General features: G+C 30.7%; 1 protein-coding gene across 1 annotated transcript in view; it reads left to right on the top strand.

The window, feature by feature from the left end:
* The window catches only part of LOC143225173 (fasciclin-2-like), a 117,034-nt gene that overhangs the window by 28,627 nt on the left and 61,682 nt on the right, over positions 1–26,725 (top strand). The window contains exons 3-7 of the mRNA XM_076454132.1: positions 3,822–3,976; positions 11,478–11,747; positions 12,299–12,414; positions 22,973–23,132; positions 24,680–24,810. Of these exons, the coding sequence (XP_076310247.1) occupies positions 3,822–3,976; positions 11,478–11,747; positions 12,299–12,414; positions 22,973–23,132; positions 24,680–24,810 (832 nt within the window). The remainder of the gene's footprint in view (positions 1–3,821; positions 3,977–11,477; positions 11,748–12,298; positions 12,415–22,972; positions 23,133–24,679; positions 24,811–26,725) is intronic.

The raw sequence follows: 26,725 nt of genomic DNA, 5'->3' as shown, positions 1-26,725 counted from the left end.
TCTCTCATCATGTTTTTGTTATACATTCCTTGGTAGCAGCATTCATAGTCTAGTATATCTTGGTGGAAGTGCTTGCATTGGACCTCTGAGTATGCTTCCATGTTTTCCTTGAAGTTAAAGATGAGCATCAAGGATATGGACTTTCAGGAACGTTCTGCAGCCCATTTTGCCGTAGTTCTTCACCAGAGCTTCAAACAGCACCACATAATTTTCAGCCTTGTGATTGCCCAAGAAGCCTTGAACCACTGTGACAAAGCTGCCCCAAGCTTTTTTTTCCTTCCTACCAAGCTTCTTGGGGAATTATGTGCACTCCAGGATCTTCTTTATTTGTGGTCCAACAAAAACACCAGCTTTGACCTTTGCCTCAGACAGCTTAGGGAAGAAGTCTTGAAGGTACTTAAAGGCAGGAGACTCCTTATTAAGAGCTGTGACAAATTGTTTCAGACCCAATTTTATGTGCAACAGTGGAAACAACACCTTCTGGAGGTCCACAGAGAACTCAGTCCGTTGTGGCCAGTGCTTCTTGTTGTAGTGTGCTGTGGTGTCCCTGCTGTCCCAAAGGCAACGATAACAGGGAAACTTGGTAAAACCTCCTTGGAGACCCATCAGGAATGCCACCATTTTTAAGTCTCCAATAACATCCCAGCCATACTCATCACACTTCAAGGCTTCTAGCAAAGTCTTGATACTATTATATTCCTCTTTGAGATATTTAAATTTCATAAGGTCTAAAATTTGTATAATATAAAATATTACTATTCAAGAAAGCAAAAACAGTCTGTCTTACTTTCTAGAGTTTTTTTGCAGTGCTCGCAGGTATAATGAGGTGCCCAGGGTTTGTCTTGATCCCTAACAGGCATGTTGAAATATGCTTTGTAGGCTTCACAGATTTTAGCAGATGTTGTCACAAAGTACGTTTTTGCTCTTGTCTTGATAAATTGGCCATGTACATAGCAGAATTTATCTGGAAAATGCTTGCATCTTCTCGACGCCATCTTTGATAAAATCAGGTCACAAAAGCAAAGTTTGAAGAGAAAAATAGGTCTTTTCTATTTACTTTAGGCATAAGCAATTGGGAAATAACACTTTCTGCCCAGGAACAAGAAAAAGTAAAAGTTTTGTTACATAGTGTTATCTTTTTCTGCAGTTTTATTATTTTTGAAATTGGACCCTGTTTCATGGATAATCTAGATGTTCTTATGTTTATATCCCACTCATATATACAATTGGTAATCTTTTCAGACTTAACTGTGTTAAAAATCAGCATCATCTCCAGCCTTTTCTATCCAATAGTTCCTATTTTGCTTCTTTAGTTCTAAATTTTTCTTAGAAAGAAGAGCACTTGATTTCCTTAATTAATAAATCAGATGCTTAACCTTTTGAACATTTCTGATTCCATGCCTATATTTTCATCTTAGTAGCCTTTTATTCTTTCCAAAACAGGCCTTTTCTACAGAAATGCACTGTGTCACTTTTTGCTACTAAAAAGCTTTCTTGTCTAGAGATATTTATTCTAAGTTTTTTTTCTGTTTGGCATTCAAATGTTATACATATATTTTTTTCTAGGATTGCTTGGCAAAGGACATTGTAATCTTTGCTTCTGTTGTTTTCTATTAGAAAACAGGATTACAGTTTCATATCACTTAGCTGTCATTTTACCTTGATTTATTCCTGTAAAGAATGGGGTGAGAATTTTTTTACTCGTTATGAAATAATTTTGTTTTGGATTCATGGATACTATAGGCCTCTGTTTTAGGACCATTTTCTTTACAGTTGTACATTCATTCCACCACTTTTAATCTTTCATATATCTTTTCTCAACTTTCAAGCATGGTTGCTTTGCAGTTAGTTTAACATGATTCATGCAGGTTATGTTTTTGCCTATTTCTCTTTCCAAAGCTCATGAGTAACTGGAGATCTATTATAGATATTTACATCTTCATCAGTTATTGATTCTTCCTCTCTTTGAGTTCGAAAGCTTTTGAGGACTTTCTTTTGCTCTTTATTGATGTTTGTGAATAACAAAACTCAAATTCTTTGGTACTTCATATCCTCTTCATTGAACTTTTGAATGTTTCTGCACTTTATTCATGAAAAAGTGATGTTGCATTTCAAGCTTTTTTTTTTCTTTTTTTTTTCCCCAGTCTGGGAAAGACTCCTTATATGCTTATTATGGTTATTTTATCCCTTGTTGTCTGGCTTCATCTTTTCTATGTATACTCACTTTTAGAAGGATAACTGGCTTATTTAGTGAAGTATACTCAGTTTCTGTAAATTTGGATATTAAAGCATTTGCATTCTCATTAAGGTAACCTTCTCACTATCATTGTGTTGTATTGCATTTTTACTGTCATATCACATCAGCTTTATTTAACATTTGTAATTATTTTGGAAGCAGCTTTTACTTTATTCCTCTAAAGGAACTTATCCAAGCTGGTATGTGGATGTTTTCAATATTTTCACACCTCTTTCTTTGCAACATTCTGGACTATGAAGTAATCTCATAGAATTTTGGAAATTTAGAATATGCTGCATTACAGCAACAACAACACTTCTTTTAATAACATCTATGTAGAACTTATTTTCTCTTACTTAAATTTCATTGTTGTTGTGGCAGTATGTTGACTTGATGGGGAAGCTTCATGCTCAGCATTCATGTGTGTTGTGTTAGTAGACTCATTATGTGTAGGAATGCTTTCCTTGGCACTTGAAAAATATTCTGTCCACCTATTTCTTCCAGATTCCATCTACTCTGATAGAATTCTTCTTTCTGAATACGATGCATTTTAATATTAAAATGAAGCTCAAATAAGCACTTATTTTCAAATTTACACATTCACACCTTTCCATCCTGTAACTAAATGTTTCTGAAAAGAGTGATCACTAAAGCTGCCCCACAATAGAGGAAATCCTGTTGCATATTTAATTACAGGTGGAAGTCGCTGATGTATGGAGAGTCTCTCTCAAAAATAAAATATTGCTTTTAATGAGTGATTTACCAAAATCAGGAGGACCTGTCCAACAATAATTCAGTGGATTAATTACATATTTCTGTATTGGTAAGTACTTATTGTGGTATGTAGGAAGGATTTATATATATTTTTTTACCTATTCATAAATTAGTTCTTTGAGAATTGATATTACTAGAAAATAATTATTCTGTATACACCTTTCATTTAAACATTTTTTACTGAACCATATTTCAAAATTTCCTAGGTAGCAGCTGAGTACTTTCAACAATTGCAAATGGTCAAGCAATTCATTGAAAGTGACTTAGTGTGTGTATATTTTGTATGTAATTTTTCTAATGTTCCATTTGACCATTCTTGTGCTACCTAACTAATATCAAGAATATTTAGCTAGATTCATCTCAAGATTTTCAGTAACTACTTATTATTTTTTCATGTACCACTATGAGTTCCTGATGTTAGTTTTAAAAACTGTGAAATCTCTCCATCAGTTAATCCTAAACCACACAAGAACTATACTGTTAAGAATTAGAAAAGAAAAATTTAAACTATACTTGTTTTAAAACTAACTTTTGAATATTGAGGACTTGTTGTGTGAAGTAAAAAAAAAAGTTAATGGGAATAAATGATGAAAAGTATTTCAACACTGATTTATTTCAAATATAAAGTAGGTCACTTGGTTACATTGTTCATTTTTTGGAGTTTATAACAATATTAACTTTCACATTATATAAAAATTAAAATATTTATGATATTACAATAAAAAATGTTTTCTTTATAGTCTGTAGTGCAAAGAAAATAGGTACATAACATATTTAACATTTAAGTAATATGCACATAAAATATTTTCAGGAAAAAACAAGAAATTGAAGTCAATAGGGAAGAAAAAAGTGTTCTTTCTTTGTCTTTTATGAAACCATACACTAATGACAGTGGTGATTACACTTGCACTGCAATTTATGATAACTCTGAGAAGTTAAAAGCATTAGTAAGCGTTATTTTCTATCGTAAGTATAACTTTTTAATATTTTTATATGTAGTATAAATAAACAATATTCAGTTATTTCATCTAATAAAATAGTTATTAAAGTGCAAAATCTATGAATTAAAAGTAGTTTAATAAAATTACTTACATAAGTAGAAAAACAATGTTAATCTGAATTTGTTCTTAATGTATGTAGTCTTTAGAGAATAAATAATTCATGGAGCATGTCTTTAAAGTAAATAATCCTATGTCAGAATTTTTTCTTTTAAGTTTGATTTTTACTACATTCATTTTATAAAAGATAAATCATTAAAATGTATTACAGATGTATTGTCAGACATTTTTAGATGAAATTTTTCTATATAATTCTGTTATGTCAGTCAAACAATTTTAGGCAGTTTTTAATACAAATGTTATTGAACAATATATAATCGTAATCCATTTTTATGTATTTTGTAAGTTGTAATACTCAAATTTCTTACAATAGAAGTATGTCTATACTTATAGGAATCCTGCATGCTAAAACATTTATCTCTGATTAACCTGTTCAGTGCCGTAGACAAGATAACTCGTCCAAGGCGATCTGTAACACAGTGCCACGAACGAGTTATTGTTTCATGTTTTGTACATATTTCTTCATTTTGTGTACTACTATAAGTGTGGCTTAGAGAAAAAATAGTATTTGTTGCTTATTTCCCTTGTTTTAAAAATTACTCAATTTTGCTGAAAAAAACCCTGCATAGGAGCTGCCGTAGCAGCTGAAATACTTGGCAGTCAACAGGTTAAATGTTTTCACTTTACCAGGCTGTATGAAATCTAAATTTTTATTCTGAGATAAAATGTAAGGTTTGAATTTTTTTGTTAATACAATTGATTGAAAAATCAAAGCTACTACAAAAAATATAATATGAAGTACACTAGTGTATTTTTGAATTTTTAAAATGTCTTCCTATTTTAATATTTCAGATTTGCTTGTCTTAGAGCAAAGCCACATTGGGCTATTTTCTGTGCCCTCTATGTGGAATCAAACCCTAAGTTGTATGTTGTAAATTCATACACTTACTGCAGTCCCACAGGGGGACTATATGAGGAACTATTCTAGATGTTTGAAGCAAATTATTTTGTTTTTCATGTAGAACTGATAGTCTCTGTAATGTTTATACTAACCCTTTGAAACTAGAAAAAAGTTGAAAAGTTTCTGATAACACATCCATTGCTCAGAATGTACATGTGAGCTATTAGCATTCTATCATGTGTGCTTATGACACATATTTGCATCTCCAACTAGTTGATATTCATACTGCAATTTGAAATGCACGTTGATAATAATATAGTAAATGGATGTGATCATTAAATATAGGCATTGCACCTTATACTTTCATGTGTATGAAACCAACAAGTAAGATGAGGTGTTATCATACTATCCTTGTTTTAGAAAATTCATAAAGGGATGTAAGAACATTTGTGTTCATATATTATGAATAACTCTACCAAATTCCTTTTACTTATATAATCAGTATTATGGGATCAAAATGACACTATATGATTTTTGTCTGTCAGTAATACAGGAGCTTTTAACACTTCCAGTTGCAAGTAAATGATCAAAAGCTAAAAATGTTCTGCATTTACTAACAAAATTCAAAATTAGTCCAAGTGGTAAAATGATGAGAAAAGAAAGTGCAGATTATCCAGTGAAAAGTGAAAACGCAAGATTCAACTTATAATTATGAAGTACACTTAGAATTATCTAAACGTTGCTTGGATCCATTCTTCAACTTGTACCACAAACAAGGTTGATGTATACATTGTGTGACATTGCATTATAAAAAAACATGTTTCAATTACTATTATTTTTTAATAAAATCATTTTTCCACAAATTTTATCTAAATAAATTTCTTTACACATGTGTTTCTACAACTCCATAATATTTTTTGTACTGTTTAGAATTGTATCTTAAATATACAAAAAAAGGAAAATTACACTTTTTTCATTTATTGTTGTTATTACTATTGTTTAAATTGAAAACATAACAATATTGCACTAAAACTCAGAAAAAATTACCATAGGAGTATTTAATTGATGTAACATATGGGACTTCTCCACCTCTCTTGGCTGTTCCATCCTAGAAACTAAATTAAAATAATATTTAAAATGTCTTAAAAGTCAGCCCTTATCATTCATATACTGATCAAGCTTTTACTTAAACTCACTTAAATTTACTGCCTTTACGACATCTGAAGGCAACCACCCTGTAAGAAAACTGAAACTGTCTCAGCTGAAGATAACTCTGTCTTGAGAAAATTTGTATTTATGTCCCCTAGTCCTACTATTCTTACTGCTAAATATGAAAAAAAAATGATGCATCAACATTATCAATTCTCTCTACGATTTTAAACACCTCAAACAGATCCCTGCTAACTCTTTCTTTTTTCCAGAGAAAACAATTTGAGAGATTTCAGCCTCTCCTCATATGAAAAACCCTCCATCCCAGACACCATTCTGGTAACCATTTTCTGAAGTCTCTCCAACAGTTCAGTGTCTTTCCTAAGATAAGAAGCCCAAGACTGAACACAATATTCCAAATTTCTATAGCTGAATTTTAGTCCTCTGGTACTTGCTCAGTGTTCAAGGACTGACAAAAAATAGTACTAAATGGCTCATATATCCAGTCTTTATCCTTCTTCAAAACCCTTGGAGCAATTTTATGTGGACATGGACCTTTATCAGTCTTTAAACTTCCCAGGTTTTCTCTTCACCAGCTCAAAATTAATGCAGTCATCTTATTTTCAACTATCATCTGTTTATGAAATTGGCTCAAGATATCTCTTCCAGTGACATATAGATTTTAATATTGTGAAGACTATGTAGATGTATAGTAATAGCTAATCACATTTGCTGTAACATCATGATCTACCCACTAAATAAAAAATCTTCTTTGATTTTGAAAGCATAGATATAGTTAGAGTTACTACTTATTATTGTTCACTGTTATTCTTGATATGAAGAATTGGTTTAATTTTGAAACATTATGTTATACTCTGGCAAATAAGGTTTTTATTTTTCTCTTTTTTTTCTTCATTCCTTGATTCCTTCTGATACACTACTTCTTCCCTCTCACAAGATTAGCTGTTTTCATTCATTGCTGCTCCCTATATGCAAACTTTTTTATAATGCATACCACAAGCCTTATACTCCCCCCTATGATGATTTTAATTTGTCTGCCATATAAATCATCATGTATCACCTCTTCACTAATAGGAGTATAGTCTACTCACGTGAGGCATGTGATTACCTCTACCCAGTGGTATATAAGTGGTATTTTTGTTTGTAGTGGCATTTTGTGTTTTAAATGGACCAATTAAATAAAAAAAAACATTTAATGGTACTATTTGATATTATATGGCTCTTTTATTTTATTAGTTTGTGGAAAAAGAAATGGGGAGAGGGTTTGCAAACATACCTACATCTGTGTCTGTTTATACAACATTAAGTAATACAGTTATTTTGAAAAAACAATAAAGATGAAAGGGATAGGCTGGGGATTCTTTATCTCCTTTATATAACACCTGCTTATACAATATTAAAAAATACAGTTATACAATTATAAATTAGAATTGTAACACAATTTGAAAAAAATAAACAAAAAATCAGTAAATTTGTAATATATTTAACACTTAAGTAGCCAGAGGGTTGGCAATGGATGTTAGTAGCTGGCTATCTTTCATCTATAGTAAGCAGTTTAAAACTATTGACAGTGACAGATAGTTTTAGTAGCTTTGCAACAACAAAGACAGGATGAGCAAATTTAATGGCAAACAGTAAGTACTTGAAATATCTAATTTTCATTAATTGATTATTTTAGTGACAGTCAACTTAATCATGATTTCTATTAATTGGTTGTTGGAGTAATTGGAACAATTAATTTTGATCAGTTAATCATTTTAAACATTACTAGGTCATTTGTTATTTTGATTAATCAATTAGTTTATGAGCCATTAATAAATGAAAATGCTGCTTATAGGTAATTGGCTAAATTGCCCAGACTTATACCTCACAGGTTATTTAAAATTCAAGTAATGTTTGTTTGTATTCATGTGATACACTGGTGAAAAAATTTTACCTTGTTTTACTTCTAGATAATGCATTTTGTTGTGAGCTCAGTATTGATAAAGTGCAGGATGAGCATATCAGTTTTGATTGTATGTGAAATGTTGGGTCATATTAATGTTAAGGTGTTTGGATGATATACTCTCAATATCCTTAACCTTATGATCTGTTATTGAACAAACAAAAGAATTGAGTGCATAAAATATTTTTATGTATGGATAAGTAACTACAAATATATAAAAACATTTTTTGTCAGCTCACATATCTAGGAATGTATATTATCTGGAACTCATTACACGATTCTTAACAAAATTAGAGGAATAATTAAAATTCTGTTCACATGAGTAAAAATATTTGTTTCTCTCAACAGCTTTTACTAACTGAAGAAAAAATATACTAAAATATCAATTATTCCACAGAAGAAGTCTCTTTCCAAAGTGATAAATAAAACGTTATTGTTCTTATAAAATTATAAGTTAAAGAGACAAACAACAAGAATATAGCAGAGACATCAGAACCAGGAGTGCTGTAGCATCTACACTTTTACATATTTTGACTTATATAGAAACTGTAAATTGTATTATTATATTGTCTGCATTTATAACCAAGCACCCCACCTTGCAACTCCTTCGTACACCATTCCTCTAATTTGTATTATTATATGTTCATAAATTTTAACATACCAGTCAGAAAATCTGGTCAAAACATGTTAAAGAATGTAATATGGATTTTAATGTAACCTTTTTTCTTACTAGTGAAAAATGTTCTTCAGATTCTGACAGTAAAATGGATTAAAAATGGTACATCAGAATCATTGAATCACACAAATTGAATCACTCTGGTAGATCTTATATCAGAGAAATCAATCAACAGCTTTAGATTAGATTTATTGAACTTTGAAAACTCTTCCTTTTGTATTAACTATAATTACTCCTTTGATTTTTCAGATATTAATATAATTGAAAAAGAAAACAATAATAGTTGTAAAAAAATTAAAGAATCAGAAAAGAAAAGCTAAATATTAATTAAAGAGGTCAACATTTTTTGGACAAATATAACATATTTTTGCCATGCAATATCATCATGGCTAATTTTAACACAAAAGAAATGTTAAAAACAGAAAAATAAAAACTGTGTCTTTTGCATTGCTATAGTCCTGCTAAAAGGTATCCTTGTACTCTATCCCATGTAAATTGGCTAAAAATACACCAGAGTTATTGTTAAAAAACTTAAAATTATTATTTTGATGGCTGCTTGATCATCCTATAATAACTAAAAATGGGCAAGTCCAACTCTGCATGTAGAAAAGTCTTTCTACCAAATTCCCTGTAAATTAATCAAAGCAATGCTAAGGAATTGACCAAGATCCCTTAAATAAGGGGTTTATTTAACCTTTTAACCCCTTCCATTGAAATGACCAAAAATGGGTATACAGTTGGGTGTATTCCACATTTTTGTATGTATCAGACTGATGGTAGTACTTGCCTATATAGAGATGGATCAGATTGTTCATTGAAACAGTATATTAAAACTTTAAAACATTGTACAGTTTCACCTTTTATACCTAATATCTATGTAATGACTCAGTCACAAGTTCTGGGAATGTCTGTAAATATCATCAGAGTAAAAGGTTTGAATTTCTTGTTCTTCTTTCTTCAGCTACTTTTTTTTACATGTTAGCTTGAAAACAAAAAAATGGTATCAACAAATTTTACTTAGGTAACATACTTCCAGATGAAGTGTCAACTTTTATAGGTGCCATTAACTCGTGATATTTTTTTTTTCAAATCATAATCCTAGTGTAGATTATGTTATCATAATCCCTTCAAAGTTAGTTTTCATACAGAAATTTCATGTTACTTTAAAAAGCTTTAAGTATATGGTGAAACAGAAATTACAAGCCAATAATAGACAATTAATAAATATTACAGTTGGAAAAATCCTTCCTATGTTTCTTGAAACACTGCATTAAAAAAAACAACCAAACACATAAAGAACAAACTTTTTAAAAGAGGAAGTAAATGTAGGAATGGCTAATATCAATCCTTCAAAAATAATACAAACATCATCCATACATAATAGCACATGCAAGAAGTAATACATAGCACTATATGTAATTATTCAATCACAGTTGAGTTTAATTTCTCCTATTTTTGTCTGTTAACTTTCTTCTTCTACTATGCATATATGCTTTTATATAAGGATAATGTATATACCATCCTTACTATCTTGTTTACATTGTTTTTGAAGGATTAATAATAGCCAATATTTACTTCCTTTATGAAGTTTTTCTTTATGTGTATGTATGGAATTTTTTTAAAAAAAAACTCTTTTGTTCCAATTTCCATGTAGATTGGCCAAAATATTGTGGAGTAATTGTCAAAAAATTATAAAATTATGGTTTTGTGTATTTTGATTTCTCTCTGATTACTAGAAGTGGAAAATTCCACCATTTTTGTTTGTCAGTATGGGACATAGAAATGTATCTGTGTATCAAATTCCTTGTAAATTAGTCAAATGATGGCCAAGTAATTAACCAAAAATGCCAACATTTCTTTTGCGAACTGTTACCCACTAAACAGACTAAAAAAGGCAAATCCAACCTTTTTTGTATGCCAGTGTGTTGGGTGAAGGAAAATTTATATTTGTGCCAATTTTTGTCTTGATTGCTGCAAATATTGACTGCACAGTAGCCTAAAATATAGATTTTGAGTTGTTTAACGTTTCACTTCCTTAGAATCTGTAGAATGGAGTAAATAAAATAAAAAGATGTCTGGGTATATTGGACCAGGGTGTAATTCTACTATCTTTCAAGTCAATACACCAAGAAATGAAAAAAATGGTAGTTGACTGAAAATTGTTTGGAAGGAGAAAGAACAATAGAAAAACAGAATTTCTCTTTGCAGAGACATTATAAATATATAAGTATACAGTTATATACTTGTATATGTCCATGCACTCTAAAAGTTTTGCTTTTTTATTGTTGTTCACTTCTATTACTCTTTGCTTTTTGATGTAATATTATTACTTATTTTGTACCTCATGACAATTTGAGCTGCTGTATTGCCTTGTTAAAACTTGTCACTTAATGATTCTACATAAACCAAGTGAAATGCAGTGTGATTTTAAGAAGATTTTTAAAACATATTTGTTTATCCAAAGATAAAAATGTTTTTAGTTTGATATATCACTCCTATAACTTATTTAACAATTGATTACATTGAGAGCAACAAGTATATTGTAAACCAAACTGAATTTATTCATATCCTCAAACTTTTTTTACAGTTATATCTGTAGGCTCGTAGAATATTTACTGTTTGGGAACCCTTTTATTAAAATTACAGTTTAACGAACTAAAACAAGTAATATACTTTTTTAAATTCTAATACAAAAGCATGATATTTCTATTTTACAGGTGATATAACTTGGGATGATTGCCCACAAGCCCAGGCTTTAGTTCTGGGCCAAGAAGGGTATATCAAGTGTAAAGTAACTGGTAACCCCACACCTAATGTTGAGTGGTATAAAAATGGCAAACCTCTATCAGAAGATCGATACAAGTCCAACAGTGAAGGAATTAGAATTGCCAGAGTTGAGGAAATAGACAAAGGCCTGTATAAAATTAGAGCCACTGTTAAACAGACTGGAGCACTAGGTCAGAGAAACATAACTGTTGACATTTATGGTATGTTCTAAGTTCTGCTCAAACAATCTGTTACTTGTATTTAGGCATGCACATTTATATTATTGATTTCATGTTAGGGTATGATTGTTATGAGAATTATGAACATGTACAATACATTGATGTTAATAGTCTCTTATATTCTAGCATTTAAAAAGTTTCTGCTAAGCTGTGCATTGACAAAATTTTAGCTTCCTACATAATCCTCAAAAAATTATTCTCATACTGAATTTTATCTTTATATATAAAACTGAAATTCAGTTTTAATTTTCTTCATTAATGTTAAAGCTTTATTCTGTAATTCAGTTATTGGGCTTCAAAATTATATTTTTTAACATACACTGTTTTAGTTATCATTATATTGAAACTGATAATTTATCTCTTTAATTTTGTCTTTTTATTGTAAAAGATAAATTTGTAAAAGGAAATTCAGTAATTTTATAAATATTTTATATGTTTTATGAAGACTTTTGTCCTGCAATTATTGTTATAAAACCTTATCAGCCTATGTATAGTGAAACCCAGTTTTTATCTGAAAAAATAAATTTGTGTAGTACCACCAATGATAAGAGATCTACCTGACACAACAGAAGCTCTGGAAGGAGAGTCTGTCATTTTACATTGTTCAGCTGATGGTTACCCTTCTCCTGATTATTCCTGGTTGAACAGGGTATGTTTCTACTTAGGAGCCATTACTACATTAAATGGTGTGAAGATATTTAGAGAGTGAGAGTGTTCACTTACTTAAATTTGTTCTGATTGTTAAAATAGTCTAAAATTATTAAGATTTTGTGATATTTACTTTGATTTAATTTCTATTGCAAATATTAGTACTTTTAAGTTATGTTTAAGATTCATATTATAAATAATTAACCTTTTACTTATGTCATATTCTATGTCTGGTTCAATGTATGTAGTTTTGGAAGCTATGGAGATTTTAGTCCTTATAGGCTTAGAGAACCACAAATCCAAACTAGATGAAGCATGTTTTAAACAAAAAGCAGTGAAATATTTTCAGGTGCATTGTTCATAAATTTCATGCAGGAATTCTTAATTTAGCTGATACTGTTGTGAACAGGATATGAATTATCACAAACTTTTATTGGTTTTTATATCTGGCTAAGTTTACGTGCTGCAGTTACAATTTTATAGAGCTTGTTAGTGCTTGGCTATATATCTGTATTACTGCTCCTTTTGAATGTGGGTCGTACCCAATGTTAGGCATGTTACGAGAAAAAGTGTTGACATTACTTTGGCTATTACCTGCTAAAAATACTAGTATTGTTATCCAAAACATTAATTATTTAAAAATGTAATAGATGATGACTTCTTACTTGTTATTTTTAAAATAAATACCTGTATTCTTTACTTAAAACATGCACTAAGTATATTATGTATCATGTAACTTAACTACAAGCATTAAACTCAATACAAAAAAAGTGCACTATACATTGAGGGATTTTTAGAACAGCAATTACAGGAACTACATTTATTTTTCTTCTTTAATATTCAAAATAAGAACAACATATGACATTGATAATACAAGGAAAAGGAATAAAAATGACTAAAATAACTAATAAGTAACTTATCAGTTTGTGTTAAATAATCTTACAGAGTTTACTTCATGTAATAACTGCTGTATTAGAAAATTTACTTTTGGAGGCTAACAGTACTTACATTAAAAAAAAACAGCTTTTTCGAAGCTTGTTTCAAACATTCCTCCTCTTTTTTGCTCTTAGCACATTTTTTCCAGTTAAAAAAATCCTTTCAGCTGTGGCACTGGATGGAATAGCTGTATTTAATGAAAATGAAAGTTGACCTTAAGACTGCATCTGGAAATGTGCAATTGTGAACAGACTGTGTAAGAGATTTAGAAAAGTGCTAACTACTTGAGCACTTTTGTGTTCAGTACTTCTTACCTTTTTGTTTGCAGACATCTAAAATAATTGTCTTCATCTTCTGTTTCTTTGCTTTGAATTAATACTTCAAATGGAGGTTTTAAAATTTAAATTAATTATTGTTAAAATTACCCAACTGGGCTAAAAAAATGTACAAGGTAGAAATCAATTGTCCCATAAATGCTTTGTTCTCACATTGCAATATGAAAAGTGCTCCAGCAGTTGGTCTCATCACTAGAATGTATTGTGAACTAAAAGGTTTCTCATCTGGATTCAACCACAATGCCAAGTTGATCAAAAATTTCATCTAATGTTTGGTCACTTGATTCACTTGGATTCCAAGAAGTTTGACAAAGAACTACGAAGCATCTCACTATTTCTTTCTTAACTGTGTCTGCAGCTACAGTGCTCCTTCTTTATTTATTTCATAGTGTTTGAGCTTATGCTATTTTGATAAAGAAAATTTTTGTAGACTAGCATTATTTAAAGTTTTATCTACATTAGTATTAGCAGTGAGATTCAATGTATGAGAAACACTACTCTAATGGTTTGACAAAGCATATATACATAAATGAGATGATGCCCCATCATCAACAGATAATATATCAGCTAGAGAATGTACTCCTACAACATCATCTTCATAGGAGTTGTCATTATCATAATTTATGACTCTTGATGATGAGAAACCCACTTGAAATAAAAAGGTATCTCAAAATGGCTGGTATGGGTATTAACACAATGTCAAAAAAGTGTTAATACCCTTACCAGCCATTCTGAGATACATAATTTATGACAGCATCATTCCAACTACTGGAGATATCACCATGCAGTTGGTCAGGAGAGATAGTAGATGTATTGTTAAAGAACAATATGTAAAAAGAAGTTACCACTCTATTATTTAAACTCACAACATAAGTGCAAAAAAATATATAATTTTGAAATTTAATAACACGGCTGATAATCTAACCACAAAGGGCAATGTTACAATTTGATTTCCAACCAAGAGAACCAGAATATACAACCAACAAATCATTTGCTTTTTAAATTTTGCACTTAATTACATGAGGGCTGTCTGTGCTAGCCATCCCTAATTTAGCAGTGTAAGACTATAGGAAAGGTACCTAGTCATCACCACCCACTGCCAACTCTTGGGGCACTTTTTTTTATTAAGGAATAGTAGGGTTGATCATCAGAATATAATTCACCCACAGCTGAAAAGGCAAGCATGTATAATGGGGATTCGAATCAGAGACCCAAGATCATGAGTCAAGCGTCCTATATGCCTGGCCATGCCAGGTACCAATAAAGGAATCCAAATAGGAGTAGTATAAAAATCACACCTAAACTATGATTTTTGTATGTCGAATGGAATGTTGAATGTAGCACTGTTTCAAAATTAGATGTTTGTGATGCTAAAATTCAAAGTTTTAAAAGCTAGAATATAAAATAAAAACCTCTTATCTTTTCTACATACAGAGATATCACTGATGTATTGAATCAAGCACGTCCTTTGATTTTTGGAAATAGCCTTTTATGCATACTTAGGTCTATAAGTGATATGTGAGTAACTAATTAAAAGCTCAGAAAGCCCCATGAGTGGTTTTTCTCGGCAATTTTTAAATATAAAGGAATCATTTCTTTCTTTTGAGACAAACCTTTTTGATGGTAAGTTGAGTCTTTAGCCTATTCAGAATTTCATATTTTGTTATACACAAATACAGCTTAATTACTAAACGTGATATTTATAATGGAATTTTATTGTATCAATATAATAATTTATGATTTTGTGGTTATTCAAATGTATATATGAAATCTAGAAACAATTAATTCATTCCACATTCTCCATGTGCAAAATTTCTTAAGCCTTAGAAACCTACAAGAAGCAGCAACTGAGTACAAAGGTTGTAACTGGAAGAGATAATTGTTTGCTTAATAATTCTTTATTTACTGTTCTATATTTTAAGAAAAATAAGTTTGAAAACTTATTTGTAAATAGTAATACTGTATATACATACATAATGTATTATAACTGAAATGTCACTGTATTTTACAAAATTCTAGTCTACTAAAACACAGCCAAGACAAATCGCTCTGTAAAGGTCAGTTTTATGTTCTTGAATATAGTAACATCAGTCGATATGCCACATGTCATTGCAACTCTTCTAATGCTAGCCAGGCACAGCTGAAAGGTCAGTAAAATAAAAATAATATATATACAAACTGTATAATTTTATCACATTTAAGCTATTTAGAAAAAGAAATAAGCATAATTTATATTTATTTCCTATTTTTTATGGTGATTATGAGATTGGTCAAATCTACCAGGCACATTCAGAGGTGAAAATAAGAGATAAAGTTTATTTTTTTTAAATTGATAATTATATAAAGGTTGTACAGATTTCACATGTGAAGTTTGAAGCATTTCTGATGCATAAAAGTATTTTCTATCTTAAAATAAAAATTACTTTGCATTTTGGATAGTGAACATTCTGAAAGAAAAAATTCCATGAGAAAATCTTTAATTAAAAAAATTTTAATACTTAATTTGAAAACCTAATGCTTTATGTATGAAAGCCTTGTAATATTTACTAATAACCTGCAAAACTTTGTAAACATATGCATATGTTATCAAAAATTGTAGTGTAATAGCTCTCAATGATACTTTTGGGGTACAAGCTTGGTGGATTCCACCCACCCTGTAACAAAAGGGCTGATTGCCTATTTCTACAACTACAGTAGTTAGCAATTGTAGTAGCAGTCTTGAATACTGTTACATGAGATATAAGAAGGCTAATTTTTACCTCATTAGAGTCATTTATTTGCTTCATTAATGTTCTTTGAGAAATTACTATTCTGGTTGGCTATAATGATTTATTACATTTCTAAAGGATGTGGACTCATCAGCTCTAAATGACAAAAGATGTGAAACCAAGAAGTCCGACATTAGCCGATTCAGGTTTTGTTAAGACACTTGGAAGCTTTGTACAAATGTCAGAAGTTGTTGTTTTTCTCTTGATGATCAATGGCAAATATTTTTAGCATGTTGTCATTATCTTGTTTTGTTTTCACTGTTTGATTGTTCATTTTGTGCTGCATCTTGTTTCACTGTAGACTCAAATTTCTTATCAACGAACAAATGTTTTATGGACACAGTTGTTTCAAGTTGCTTACAGATTTATTGTTCACACTGAATGATTTCTTCAAAGGCAAGCAAAGCTGAAGGGCCAAGCAATCACTTTTGTCAGTTTTTTGGATGATATAGAAGATTACATGCAAAGGTAGTTCCTTGCATGTCACCATGCAATAATTATCTGATTCATATAACAAGCATATAAGCAGGCTGCTAGAGCAATGTAAACAGAAAGCTGACATATAATATCTGTCAATTTTATAATTAGTTATGAGTGTAGTATGTTATGTTGAACCATCTTTATAAACCACCAGTATACTGGAATTGATTTATACTGTAGCTAGTGGTCTCTATTAGTCTAAAGTAGGAGATGATTTGAATTAAATATAATGCAAAGACTGCAAGGCACCATGTAGGTTTTTGAATGTACCAGAAACATTTTCCAGCAAGGTAGTTTACTTCTGCTTATATTTGTCACTATTACCATTCATTGCTGCATTGTTTGCATCTCATAAATCTTTCACTTTTACACATCCCTCAACTGGTTTAACTGATTCTTTCATGCAAATTATCATGCAACAAATCTCTACAAATAATAGTACTGTATACCTACGTGACTCATGTGACTCTCTTTCTGCATTTTTACCCAACTATCACTTCTTATTTGGCACTGCTTTCTCTCACGTTTTCTATTAATAATATAATAGTGATGTTTGTAACCTGTTCTTACATGGATTATTTTATATTTCTACCCATTTACAGAACTTAATACTTCATTAAAGATTTATTTCTACTGTTTATTCCTTCCTGCTAACATGGTTTTGTTTGGTTATTTATTTTGAACTATGGATTTAAATTCTCCGTTTGCATTTCTGTAGGCTATATCTTCTATCAGAATATTTATACAAGCTTGAGGTGGCAATAAGCTGGTATTCACCTGGCTTTGACTTGAATTTGAGGGGTCCATACATTTTGAAATACAGTCTGCTGACTTTGGAAAGAAATGTGTTCAGGATTTTAAATAATTTTACTGTTAATAGTATTATCTGTAATTGTTTGGGTTCATTAATATAAGTTTTGTTAGATTGGTCAATACTCATTAGAATTAGGCTTGACATGAGTCTATGTTGTTTTAACACCAATTGTAATTTATCTTTAGGTTAACTATATTCTTTTTTCTTCTTCACATCATCACACCTCAAGTATATGTTATTGTCAGTACACATTTATTTTTTCAATCTAACAACTATTTCATTTGTGTTATTATTTATCTTACATGCTTCTTCATATTAACTTTTTGTGTGGATTCATAGATCTCAGGCCCACATAAACTTCTCCTCATACCATACCTATTATTGTTTGGTTAAAGTTTATTAATTAAAGTTTAATTATATGCTTTGTCCTGCACTGTTTGATTAGGCTTAACAAGTGTCTCTTATTTCCAGTCTACCAGTGGTTCATGTTACTGGTAAATGGATAATTAGGTTAAATATCTTTTTTTCTTCAACACAAATATTATGTATATGTTTATTTCACTATACACTTACTTAAATTTACATTATATCAACTATTTCATTTTTGTAATTTTTTGTAATTTGTAGTTCTTACAATTAATTTAGTATGTGAGGCTTCTGGGGTTCAGGATCTGCCCTACCTTCTTCTATTAGGGCTCATCTTCCTCCTACAACTGCCAAACCCATTTAAGATGACCTAGATTTTGTCAGTTTTCTGCCACCTGATTATAGCTTGTCTTCCCAGACTTTTACTATGAACTCTGCAAGACTTACCTCAGCCTTTGTTAGACATGTTCCACAGCATCATTTCCTCTCCTTCTCCACACTATTTTTCATGATGAGAATTTCGTCTCTCACTTGGAAGAAGATACTTGCATGCCTTGCCCTTCACAGGCTTTGGTTCAGTTTGCCTTAGTTTACTATCAGGAATATTTTCTTCCTGATTCTTTGTATTAATAATCTCTATTGTCTGTATGGGGGGCAGTCTATGTAATCCTATCCATTTTATCTTCCACCTGGTTTTCCAGCTTTGTCTTACACTACCAACTCTTCTATAGGAAATGTTTATCTTAAACTTCCTTTCTGAGGCATTGTACAGATGTTTAGAAGATTTTCATGTGATATCTCTTCCTCCTTCTCTCCATGTTGGAGCATTTGCTGTATTCAGTTCTTTCACTCCATCTAAGGCTTATTTGCTTTTGGGATAATCTTGGATGGGGCACTGTCTTGTACCATTTATTTACCATCCACTTCTAATAGGGTCTCATAGTCAACTCTTTTTCTCCACCAGTCCATTTTTGGGGACTACTCCTGTGCATTTAGCATCACTTGGGGTATCTTCGATATCATTCATATTCTTATTTTGTTGCTGTTTTGTTACCTATTAAGTCACTGCCATCTTTACTTGTGTTCCATGTCCAGCACCCTTTCTCATCAATGAGGTTCTCTGTTTGGCATTTATGCTTGATGCTTATTGGAGTTCTGTATTTATTGGTTCAGCCTCAATCACTTGTTTCTTCCTTGTTTTATTTTGGAGTATTTGACCATGATAAGGTGGACAGTTTCTGTAGGACTGAAAATGCTCATAGTACAGGTTTTCATTTTTTATCATTCCATATTATATCTTGTTAATTGATCCTTCCTGGCCAGCACAGATCTGGCTTTTTTCACTGTTTTGGCTTATTATATTATATCTGTTTTAAATTAATTTTATCTAACCAACACTAAAAAATCCATAATGTAAGGCTATGTTGACTTCAACTACATAATTTCTATGGCCACAAAATACACACTGTTCATTATAATCACATAAACTGAAGATGGAGTATTCCACAAAATAACCTATAAATTATTTATCCCACTATCTTTGCTTCATACATATTTCCATTTTGGAGCATACTAATCCATGGACTTCTTGGATAAAGTAAAAGAGGATTGCTGCCCAACTCTTCCATTTTTTTTTATTGTGTAAATCAAGTTTGGTCTACTTTTCAATGTTGAGTTTCATGGCCACTCATTACACTATCTTCATTGCACAATGTTTGTGTTACAATAAAGATTGGTCATTTGTATTTTAAACTGTGTTCAATCTCTGTATATTATTCTTACTAAATCAATTATCCAGAGAAATTTAGAACTACTGTGTGATAGGTTCTTGTTAAATATCATGTTATTCAGCAGATCTCTCCCATTTCTTTCAGGATAATTACTTTGACCAGAATACATCACAAAAGGCTGTTTTCTTGTAGATATATATTTTGAAACAATTAGTCTATCTCTCTTGTATTTCCTCTGTCTGATATTCGTAGACTTGTTAAATTTTGTCATAGATCCAGCTGTTGATAAAGCTTATAGTTTAAATTTTAGGAAAGAAACAAAAAAAATTATCTTTAAAATTAAAAAAACTATTTTGACCGAGGAGGTGACAAACTGCACTTACAATATTAAACCTTAAAAATTAGCATTTTCCTAATGTCCCATGATTCAATTTGTTTTCTTTTCAATTTTATTATATTTATGTTGACATATATCAATTCCATCAAAATACTTAAAGGACTCAAGTTCAGTAACTTACACTAGTTTTTTTCTAAATATTAAATGTTTGAATTTGGCAATATATCAATTGCATCAAAATTCTTCAAAGTCTAATGACTTTGCTTGCCAAATTCAAACATTTAATATTTAGAAAAAAACTAGTGTAAGTTACTGAACTTGAGTCCTTTAAGTATTTTGATTCATCATTCAAGAATAAATTGAGGTATTACCAACGACAGATCAAGAACTTTTCCAGACCTGTATGCAAAATGTTTGAAAGGGGGGTTCAAATTTGTGAGATCAATAGTCAACACATATTGTGTGAACACAATCATCATGCAAAGCATGCTCATGCTACAGAAGTTTGGGGCAATGCTCTCCAAAAACATATGTACAAAATAGGTGTTATGAGATTAAATGTGGAAGCAATTTTGCATGAAATATAGTTTAAACAGTTGCATGGTTCTTCACATAAAATCCACAAACATCTAATGGAAAGTCAATAAATGATCATTTTGTTGTAATACTGTATGAGGAGCTAGACTTAAGTTAGCTTAAATGTATATACGTTTTATTATAGTAAAGTTCCATACTATCTACATGTAGAGTAATTATTAATAGTTGAATTATATTACTAATTTAAACAGCTCTGTACAACAATAGTATATTAGCTATTTAAATAATTGACTATTATATATATATATGTATGCATTATTGAAATAACTTGTTAGCCTGCTCCATTCTTCTAGAGTAATTTTCCATAAATAACTTACAAAAATTTTCAGTTTTGATAGCAATATCATAATTATTACTCATTAAAGCTGAAGCACTTTGTCTTTCTTCAGTTTGTGTACATATCAGGTAATTATTCAACTGATGGAGAGCAGATGTCAAATGTTCACATGAACGTGAACTTAACGGTAGTGTAGCAAAGAGTTTCAGCAACATGAAGATATGTGGTGCACATGCTTTTAAACAGTCAGCCAGTCTATAAGATCTATTCTGGAGAGGCAGCAAAAGCCATCTCACCTTTCATTGATGAAGTTATTCATCAAAAATATCAGGACTTTGTAAATTTTACCTGTAAACATTTATAGCCTCTTGTCTGAGTTTTAATGGCATAATATTTTGAAATGATGATGCTTGTTTTACATGTGCATCAAAGTATGATGAAAGATTACTGATAATGTGGCCAAGAATAGGGATGGTTACTGTTTTCTAAAAGTAATTCCCCATACAACTATAATCTGCACTTAAATGGTGGGCTTGTTGCTGACTAACTCTTGGCATTCTAACATCAATATTAGATTTATTTGCAGTATTACTGCTGTGCTTAAATATACCATGTGAATAATCATTTATATACATTAATGAAGCCAATTCTTAACAGCATTGTTCTATTAGGGAACATCAAGAACACTTTCTTGATTGGGACCATGTAAATTTACAGTAGCTTCTTTCAAATAGTAAAGGGAATGTTATAAAGTGGTTAAACAAGAAGAGAATTCAACAGATTCCTGTGTTTTCAGAGACGTTATAGCATTTTCCTTATGTTTGGCAACCCACTGTCATTAAACATTTCAAAATTATCATCTCCATACATTTTATCCCATACATGTAAAGTAAGAATGGATGACATAATCAAAACCTTTCCAAACCTTCATTATTCTCAACCCAGTGTGTAATGCACACATTGTTTTGTGGAATAAGTGATGAAGTTGCTCCATGCTGGATACCATTTGATAGATTGATTTTAACAGTTCACCATGTTTAGGTAAGGATTTAATCCAAATACTTATTTCTTTAACTTGATCCATTCAGTCCTTTGATGGTGGAACTGAAAATGAATATATAATAGCAATATTAAATGAGCGGTCCACACAGTAAGTGTACAAGGCCTTGCTTTGCATATCTCAGTTTTGTTTGTGGATGCCAGTTCTTTTATCAGCCATGGTGGATTCTCCATCATATCCTTAAACATGCACTTCATTTAAAGATAATCCAACATCAATCAAATATTTGTACAGAAGCAATTGCATGTGACTTTTTCAAGCTAGAAAATGCTAATGCTTTATCAGAAGAATGTAAACAATGTAGAAAATGTTAAATACCACAAGCAGCTGTACCATAAATATATCAGCATAATTTTTTTACATCACAAAATCAAACCCCCTTGGACCACCCTCATGCATGTGTGTAATTCCATTATATTGACCTTTTCCAGTGGTAAGTCTGCAGACTTATAATGCTGTAAACCAGTTTCAATATTTAAGATTATCACAGCACAGGCAGCCCACTGTGTAGCTTTGTGCTTAACTATGAAGTAACAATTCATAATACTGAGTTTCTATGTAATATGTATCATGACAATGTAAAAATTAGTGTGGCACATACGATGATGAATTGTAAAGTTACATTTAGAAAATTACAGAATTTAACTATTTATTATATATAGAAATATTTATAAAAATATCAATAATTCAAAACAAGGTCTAGTGTAATTTACTACATAAAAATAATATTAATGGTTTTAACTTCTATGATAATACAGAATAGGTTTTTTAGTTTGGTATTGAAAATTTTTGTTATAGTTTCAAATCACAATATATTAACAGTAAATGATTATAAATAGTGTTTTTGGGCTTCATGTAGGAGTATAAAAACATGAGCAAAGAACCTGGCTATGATGTTGATAAGGACAAAGGTACATTAACTATTCTGAAAGTTGAAAAAGAAGATAGAGGAAAATATACATGTGTAGCAAAAAATCCTGCTGGTGAAGATAGGAAGATGACAACATTAATGGTGATTTGTAAGTACAAATTTAATATTTATTTAAAAGTTGTGACAAACTGGTCTGAAAATATCGTTTCAAATAAACGTGAAACTAAGATCCAATGTTTTTTTGGTAGCAACTTTTGCTTTCTTTAAAGACATCTGAAGAAAACAACAGTTACCTCAAAACACCTGGCTTCTGAAATTTTGACATAAATTGATTATATTACATTTCTTTCAAGATCTTATTGCACACATTTGACAGTATTTTTAATAGTTTAGAATTAAAATCACTTCTTTTAGGTTATTCTTAGGTGTGTACATAAAATGTTTTCTATTGTGTATATGGACACACTTTTTTTTATTTTTAATAATAACTGCTGCTGTTGCTGTGCATTTTGTAGTATTAATTAACATATATTTAACATTTGTCTGGGCTTCCCATGACATAAATGGATTATAAGAGTGATGGAATAAACTGAGAGGAATACAGGGTGTTCGGAAAGTCACTGTGCAGTTTTGTAATAATATTTTAATCAGTCTATTTCAAGCCAGCAAGTGATAACGGTGTTTAGAAACAAAATAAGAAGGATCCAGGCCTGTATTGATGCCAATGAGGATTACTTTCAACATTGTTTATAATTGTCATTCATATTTACCTCCTGTATTCTATATAGAAACATGTCTGTTAATAAATATATAAGTGCACAGTGACTTTTTGAACACCCTGTATAAAAAGAAAGCTAAAAAAGTGAAAAATGACCTAATTTAGTTTAGCAAAATAAAATTAGAAATCTAGATTTGTCTTTATCTGTAAGTTTATAAATGTAAGTCACATCATTTGACTTGAGGTTTAAAGCAACTGGTCTGTGTGGTAAAAATTTAAACACTTAGGATATTACTTGAAGGCTGAAATCCTGAAAACAAAATTTATCCTATAGGAAATTTAAGCAAGTGAGTTGGCCATGTGTTTAGGGCACTTGACTCATAGGGTGTGGGTTTTAAAATCAACGCTTACCATTTTAGATTTGGGAGAATTATAATATGATGATCAACCTCAGTCTTTGTTTTTAAAGAGTAGCCCAAGGGTTGAAGTATCTTCCTTTACTCTGATCTTTCAATTCAAATTAAGACCAGTTAGATGAAGAATTAGAAGAATAAAAACAGCACAGAAAGGCTTTTAGTAGGGGTTTCAGGAAATTAACAAAGAAAGTTAAACAATTGTAGAAAAGTTACAGACTTCAGATTTTTATTTCATGTTTGGAATTATATAAGTTATTTATGTATACCAGAAAGCTATTTTAAAGGTTTTTTATTTGTTTCAAAGTACACTAAACAAAAAGTTCAAATTCAACATCACACTTACACTAAAATATTGCACTCTGCCAATTTTTTTACCAATTAGACCTCTCTACTGACAGCAAAGAGACCAATACATTTTATAGGTCATATGATAATAGGATATCAAGTTAATTATGTTGGTAATGCATTTTAAATTTACCTGTATGTAAAGAAAATAAACAAGAAATTAAATGAAATATCATTTTTCCTGTTAAAATCTAGATTTTTTTTTCATTTTTTCAGCAAAACCAAATATTGTTATGTTAGAAAATGTAACAGTACAAGTATCCAAAACAGCAGTGCTTGAGTGTCATGTGACAGGAGATCCAGTGCCAGAAATAACCATTAGAAAAGAAGGAGCAGTTATTCAAAATGTAATACAGATTTAATTTATCAAAATATAAAAATAATTGTTTTTTTTAACAATATTATGTTTGCAGAATGCATATCTTAATTGTGATTTTTTGCAAGCTAGGTTATTTTCATTTATTTTTAGAGACGTAAACTTTAAAAACAAAACTTAAAACTTTGGTGACAGATGAAAACAGTGCTGTGGAAAATAATATAAAAATTGCTGTTTATTAAACAAATATCTTAAGCTCACTTAAATTTACTTCTGAGACACTAAAGGCAACTTGGGTTGAGTTGCTTTCATGCTGTTGTAGTACTTGGCAGGTCATAACTGAAAAATACAATAGTAGCGAATTGTACTATGTGTTTCTAATTCCATTATTTTACAATAGTTTAAAAATTTTTGTTGTTTTTCACTGTTATTTCAATTATAACATATTATTACCTTCGGAGGCTTTAACCTTTATTTTCTCTTGGGGCTAACTGGGTGAATTGGAGAATAACTATTGCCTAGTCCTCTCCCAGGAATAGTTTTTGAACCACAAATCAGACAACAATGCATTTAAAATTTTCTATGCTAACCAACTAATCTAACAGACACAAATTACTGTTATCTTATATTAGAAATTCATGAGATTATTGTCTTATTTAAATAAAGTGTTTGGGATTGAGAAAATGGATTTTTGGAAGAGTTTCCATAGATTTTCTGCAGGTTTTAACATAGATTCTTCATCAGTGTATTAAGCTACCATATATGGGGAACTCCTAAAGCTCTTTCATTCAAATTGTGGTTGTAAATTTTGGCTGCATATTGTTTGTTGCAACTGATTATATTTTGTCTTTTTTTTTTTTTTTAAGAGAACCCTCAAAGCCCTTCTGCAAGTGTTAGCCATGGTTTTGCTTAAGGTGGCATTACTTTTACTAATTTTCTTCAGCATAGTATTCAACTCTCTGTTTTAGTGGCTTATATTTAAAATTCTATTATGTTGTATTTATTTTATACATTATTTATACATTTAATATGAATTGTCTGCGTTTATTCTTGGCATGGAAATCTTTATCACTGCCCCATCATTGAAAAAAAAGGTTGAACAAAACAGTTGCATAAATTCTGAGCTTGTTAAAATAAAAGTGGAAAGTCTAGAAAATAGTAAGGCTCCTGGGCCAGATAATATTTCAATGAAGGTTTTGAAGGGGGTCAAGGATTGGATATGTGAGTCACTTGCCACAATTTTTTGCAAGTCCTTGAATAATGGACAAGTACAAACAGGTTAGAAATTAACTAATGTCATTCCTATCTTCAAGGGACATAATAGAAGTTGCCTCAGTGGTTATTGGCCTGTCAGTCTTCCATAAGTTATGGGAAAAGTTCTGTAAAGTCTGATAAAGACATTTTGCAAAGCCATTTAACAAAGTTTAGAATTCTATCTGAGTAGACAACATGGTTTCATTAAGGGAAAAGTCTTGCCTTACAAATCTGTTAACATGCTTTGAAAATGTTACTGTATATTTAGGTGAGGGTAAGGGTGTAGATTTGGTGTATCTTGGTTTTCAGAAAGCATTTCACAAAGTGCCACATAAAAGGTTTATAAAGAAACTTATCTTTGTAAATTTGGTGGACAAGTTGACTAATTAAATTGAAGAGTGGTTTCATGGAAGAAAGCAGAGGGTTGTTATAAATGGAGTTCATTCAAACTGGATTACTGTTGCTAATGGTGTTACTTCAGGGCACAGTCTTAGGGCCACTACTGTTTTTTAATTTACTTTAATGGCATAGATGAAAGAATGGTCAATAAATTATTTAGATTTGCTGATGATATTAAGGTCTTGGGTGTTGTTGGCTCTGAAGAGAATGCTGCATGCTTTACAAATGGATTTATATCATTTATTAATTTGGTCAAATAAATGGCAGATAAATGAAAGATGTAGCATGTGGGT

The sequence above is a fragment of the Tachypleus tridentatus genome, chromosome 9, assembly GCF_004210375.1.
Source record: "Tachypleus tridentatus isolate NWPU-2018 chromosome 9, ASM421037v1, whole genome shotgun sequence".
In the NCBI taxonomy this organism is placed as follows: domain Eukaryota; kingdom Metazoa; phylum Arthropoda; class Merostomata; order Xiphosura; family Limulidae; genus Tachypleus; species Tachypleus tridentatus.
This window is presented reverse-complemented; position numbering and strand designations above follow the sequence as displayed.